The 6,000-nt window shown below is 50.3% G+C and overlaps 1 protein-coding gene across 1 annotated transcript; it reads right to left on the bottom strand.

Annotated features, from left to right (window-relative positions):
- Positions 1-689: 689 nt before the first annotated feature.
- Positions 690-2,679, bottom strand: LOC121812543 (leucine-rich repeat extensin-like protein 5; the record flags this gene model as incomplete). Its single annotated transcript, XM_042215054.1, has 1 exon — positions 690-2,679. A coding segment is annotated over exon 1 (1,657 nt), but the record flags the coding sequence as incomplete, so codon positions are not given.
- Between the last annotated feature and the right edge of the window lie 3,321 nt (positions 2,680-6,000).

Below are 6,000 nucleotides of genomic sequence, written 5' to 3'. Positions count from 1 at the left end.
GAGGACGAAGACTCTGAGGCTGGGCCAGACGAGGACGAAGACTCTGAGGCTGGGCCAGACGAGGACGAAGACTCTGAGGCTGGGCCAGACGAGGACGAAGACTCTGAGGCTGGGCCAGACGAGGACGAAGACTCTGAGGCTGGGCCAGACGAGGACGAAGACTCTGAGGCTGGGCCAGACGAGGACGAAGACTCTGAGGCTGGGCCAGACGAGGACGAAGCTCTGAGGCTGGGCCAGACGAGGACGAAGGCTCTGAGGCTGGGCCAGACGAGGACGAAGCTCTGAGGCTGGGCCAGACGAGGACGAAGGCTCTGAGGCTGGGCCAGACGAGGACGAAGACTCTGAGGCTGGGCCAGACGAGGACGAAGGACTCTGAGGCTGGGCCAGACGAGGACGAAGACTCTGAGGCTGGGCCAGACGAGGACGAAGACTCTGAGGCTGGGCCAGACGAGGACGAAGACTCTGAGGCTGGGCCAGACGAGGACGAAGACTCTGAGGCTGGGCCAGACGAGGACGAAGACTCTGAGGCTGGGCCAGACGAGGACGAAGACTCTGAGGCTGGGCCAGACGAGGACGAAGACTCTGAGGCTGGGCCAGACGAGGACGAAGACTCTGAGGCTGGGCCAGACGAGGACGAAGACTCTGAGGCTGGGCCAGACGAGGACGAAGACTCTGAGGCTGGGCCAGACGAGGACGAAGGCTCTGAGGCTGGGCCAGGACGAGGACGAGTGCGCTGAGGCATGGGCCGACGGGACGTAAGGGCGCTGAGGCAGAGGCCTGAACGGGCGAAGTTGAAGCCTCTGGCTGGAGACAGGCCGGGCCAGCGGGTGCGGAAACCCCTGGCTGAGGAGCGGCCGGGCCAGCGGGTGCGGAAACCCCTGGCTGAGGAGCTGGAGAGCTCACAGCTGGCTCTGGGTGCTGTGGCTGCAGGTCTGGGAACTGAACGGGATGGTGGACAGGCGACTGGGAAACAGGAGGCGACTGGACTACAGGGCACTGGGCGGCAGACTGGACTACAGAAGAGTGAACGACAGACTGGACAGGCTGGAGGACGGGCGACTGGGGGACAGGAGCAGACTGGACTGACTGGACAGGGGACTGAGCTACAGAAGACTGGAGAGGAGCAGGCTGAGCTACAGGTGAGTGAACTGACTGGAGTGAAAGCTGAACAGCAGGTGAGGGAACTGACTGGAGTGGAGATGCTAAGGGATGAACAGAGGTAGGCGAGGCTGACAACGGAGCTGAGGTTGGTGTGGCTAATGGCTGAGCTACAGACTGAGCTAGTGACGGGGATAAAATTACGGCTTGGGCTAGTAAGGCTGGTGCCTGGGCAGGGGACAGTTCAGCTAATCTAACTAGGGATAGTGCGAGGGCGTGAAAGGCTGGGTCAGGAGTTGGAGGAAGTGGTGACGTAGCAGGTGAACCGGTTAGCTCTTCCAAGTCTCTAGGGAGGTCAGGCTGGGTTCTGGCTGCCCTCAGCCTGGGCGCTGGGACGGGCACGGAAGGTGGCTGGACACCAGTCCCCCCCACCTGAGAAACAGAAGCAGGTGTGGAGGTAGACCGGGTCGCAGCTGCCCTCCTCCTGGGAGCTGGCACTGGTGTGGGCGTGGACTGGGCCCCCATGCTGGTGGGAAATGGCTGAATAATGGGTGTGGAAATGGTGATGGAGTGTGTGTTACTGGCAGGTTTATTGGAGAATGTTCGGGTTTTTCTGCCACCACTATTTACAGTCTTTGGAGAAGAGCAGAAAAACTCTTCCCAGTCCACGTCCTCGTCTAGGAGGGAGACTCCCCATGAATCAGAAGTGGGTCCATTGTGCGTTTCAAGTGAGTAATCAGATGGTGAGTGCGAAAAACAGTCACTGGAGCTCACCATCGGGAGTGGCTGAAAGTAGTCCGTTTTATGGCGGCGTGTGCGCCGCTTTCTTCGGGAAGAGACAGCAGGCGGGGTACACAGCCGAGCCTCTGGCACGGGAGCCTCCATTGAGCCGAGGTGGTAGGCGGAGCCGCTGTGCCATGGCGAGGTTGAAGGTCCGGTGAGTAAAACGGCTGGCGGGCGAGCGAGGAGCGGAGCAGCGGGAGAGCGAGCGGCCGAAGCTTGGCCTGCGACGCCCACTCTCCGCGGCGAACGCTCCGATGCAGGTGAGGCAGCAGGTGGAGGACCGCGGCGTCTCCGAGGCCCGCCCAGAGCCAGACGAGTCCCCTCAAAGACGTGCTCCCTCTCTGAGAAGAGCCGCTGTTTCCACCTGAGCTTCTCCGCCCAAATGGAGAGCGCTGCGTCCTGCCGCTCGTAAAGGTCCGAGTCCGCTGGGTCAAAAGCGTGTCTTCTTGGCACGGGTCGTGTCATTCTGTCAGAGGTTGTGTGTGGAGGCGTGGAAGAGATGACCCAAACGCTGGACTCACGGTGCAGAAGTGAAGAGGATTTATTGGAGGGTGAATGAACAAAGCAGGAACGATGGAGTGGCTGGCTGAAAGACTGGCTGGCTGACTAACTGAACATACAGACGGAGGGACGACATGAACATCAACATCAATGACACGACAGAGAACTGGTGAAACCGAGGACCTTAAATACACAGGTTGAATGATGACAATGATTGGAAACAGGTGAGTACAGGGCTGAACATAATCTGACTAATGACACGGAAGACAAGCTGACACGGGGAAAAAACAGGAAGTGAGAACATTAATGTGGCGAACTAAACTGAACATGAACAAACTGAAATCACTGGGTCAACGACCCAGGAACCCTGACACCTCTCACCCCCACCAGTTGGGGCAGATGGCCCCGCCCCTCCCTGAGGTTCTGCCAGAAGTTTCTTCCTGTTAAAATGGATTTTTTTCTTCCCGCTGTTGCCAAGGGGACGGAGTGATTTTTTCTAAGATTGTAGGATCTTTACGTTACAATATTAAGTGCCTTGAGGTCACCTTTGTTGTCATCTGGCATTATATAAATAACATTTGAAAAATGGAGTTGGAACTACAAAAGCTATGTGCAGTATGAAGATATTACCACTGACTGCAAATAACTAATTTTAAACATGGGGAAACCTACAACTGTGTGTTAACAGAGCAGTGTGCAGCATATGCAGTTTAATATCTTCATAAAGACCTCTATAAAAGGGGACGGTTAACCCTTTAAGACCTACCATAGAACCAAGTCCTCCAGAGCTTATATTATATTTTTACATGCTGTGGAGCCATTTTTGGGAGCATTTCAAGTTGCTATACATCAATACAACCATTATAGCCCAAATTTTAATAATATGTCTGCATTAAGTGCATAGTAATTACATAAATTGCAAAAAAGTGCAATAAACTACAAAAAAATTGAAAATCGTTTTTGTTTTTTTAACATATATTTCTAGTTAGAGAAATTTAAGAGGCTTATCCCTCAAAACTGTAAATACAAAAAAGTTGCACAAAATAGTTTCCCACCACAGGAAATTTATTTTGAGTGTCTTCATAGTTTTATTTTTGAAATACACCAATTTTTATACTACTGCAGGAAAAACGAAAATAAATATTATACGTGCAAATTTGCAAAAAAGCAGCATATGCATCAAAATAAACTATTTCCAGCAGTGCAATATGAGTCCTAAGCATCCCAGAAACGACACAGAAAGTCATAAAGTCAAACATAACTTTTAAAAACACCAGTATAGGCTCATGAGGCCCTGATGGTAAAAAACTACACTTCCGCGAAAATGACGTCACTTCCGGTTTCGGGCAGGACATGGCGGACATGCGATAGTTCGCGCTGACGTCTATTCTAACGTAGGAAGTGTTACGAACAGCTGATCAGATCGGCAAAGCCTGTTTCTGGAATATTATGTTTTTGTTGCTGCAAGTGCTTTTTATGCAATTTTTGCAAAGCTTTATGTGGAAGGAAACTGACCTAGGACAAGCTGATGGCATCAGATGTAAGTACAACTTCTCTGCTTAAAAGTAGTTGCGCAAAACGGAGCGTGCCCACTCCAACCGGCTTTAAAGGGTTAATTCATTTGTTCAGTTTCTTACAATGCAAGGTTAAATGTTCGTCTTCCTCATCTGGTGACTACAGTCAAAGACAACAGAGTTACAGTGTGTCCAAGGCAGGAGGAAAGGCTCAAGTCATGTGAATGACATTAAGGGCCACCACCTGATCAGCCGGCTCACAGGGAAACACTGAGCCAACAGGACAGAGATGCTTTTTGTTGCTAAACTGATCTTAATGATGTTTTTGAGAAATGAAGCACAAAATATTTTCAGTTGATAATATTACCTGAGCAGAGCTGTTTTTTTTTACAAGGGTTCAAAATCACAAGTTTTTACCATCTAAACAAAACTGGTAACTTTGAAGCCCAAAAGTAGTGAAAAGTAGAGAATAGCCATTCAGTCATTAACGTGGGTAAGACTGTGTAAAAAGTGGGTCCTGCCATTATAACTGTGCCATCAAAATATTGCCACAGCTCGTCCTCTCGTTCCTTCATCTCAAAAGAATGTTTTCATTTTATGAAATAATAATGCCCTGTTTGCAGCTGCTGCCGCTGCTCCATAATGGGGGTGCAGGAGCGAGAGAAAAGTGGGTGAATTAAACTTTAAGGAGACAGAGGAAATTTAGCAGTGTCTATTAAAACTCACATTTAAAGGAACAGGAAGAGTGGGGTGAGGAGGAGAAGAAAAAAGGAGAGACAGAGGTTTGAAATAATGGCTTTGCAGGGTTTCTTCTCCCACTTTACACTCTCCTGGTTGGCTGACTGGGTGCCAGTTTGGCAAGGCCTCATCATTAAAGATGGCATATGCAGTCGATGGGTCCCTCAGAGTAATGCAAACCTCTGCAGCCTGTCTTTCTAGACTCATCCTCCTCCCACCTCCACCCTGCCGCCTGCCTTCCCCTCACTGATGTTAAAAGAAATCTTTATTGTCATTCACATATCCCATTCACTTTGTTCACCTGCACTGACAACTCTGAGCTGTGTGTGAGAGAAACTGTGCATACAGGTGAATTTATGCTTTCTGTGTGTGCGGGTTTCACAGGCAAAAAACAAAAAAGCTGTGAGGATGCAGCACGCTGCACTGTGCAGTGTGTGCATGTGCGTGTCTCACCGCCGCACTGTACTCCACCACAACCCTCCCCCACTCAGCTCCCTCTTCCTCTAGATGTCGGCATACCTGAGCTTCTAAATGCTCCCTCATTAGCCGAAATCTGTTTGAAAAGCTCCGAGTGTGAGGCTGGTAACGAAGCGATGCTGTCTCCATCCCTCTGTCTCCCAAATGTGTGACAGGTGGGGAGGGAGTGAGGGGTGGGTGGGCTGTTTGATTTAAAGATGAGGAGGTGACTGAGAAGGAGGAAGTGAGAGAGGAAAGGATGTGGGAGGTGGACCTCACTGATGTTTGTGTGGGGGGGGTCACCAGCTTTGCGGAATCTCTCCACCCTTCATGTGTCTTTGTGCTCCTTGGTGACTGCACTACCTTGATGTGAGGAGGATGACAAGTCACAGCAAAGAATTGATTGGGCTCAGCGACCGACTTTGCCCCATGCTTCATTATACCCGATTGGCTCCTTAATGAGGTGAATCATTTGATGGCACTGGGCCAGTAGCAAAGATGGCCACCACGACCATTTCCTCACCTTTTCCGGTATCACGGAGAAAAAGAGTCCAGATACGTCCTCTTTGAGATGTGCAGCAGTCGTGGGGGTGGCCGGCTGAGTTTCTAATCATCCGGCCCTTTTGTCACCGTCACATTTGCAGCAGAGAAAACGTGACGGTGACAGTTTAACAAGAGATATAGCAGATAGTACAGGGATAGTTGTCAGTTCATTAACTGGGCCGCTCATGTAAATTCTTTCTTTGAGCTGTGTTGCACCGCTGTCGGCAGTCTAAGGAAACTTCCATCTGAATAAATGAGCTTCATTAAGAACATTTACATTCCTTGATAATAAAAATTTTGCCAACAAAAGAGCAGAAATCTAAAATCATGGACGAGTTGTGACTGTCAGAAAACTTCACTGTCATTA

This window comes from Haplochromis burtoni, unplaced genomic scaffold (genome assembly GCF_018398535.1).
Source record: "Haplochromis burtoni strain Fernald_Lab_line unplaced genomic scaffold, NCSU_Asbu1 Contig_650, whole genome shotgun sequence".
Lineage (NCBI taxonomy): Eukaryota > Metazoa > Chordata > Actinopteri > Cichliformes > Cichlidae > Haplochromis > Haplochromis burtoni.
The sequence above is the reverse complement of the archived record's forward strand: the minus strand, read 5'-3'. Positions and strand labels throughout refer to the sequence as shown.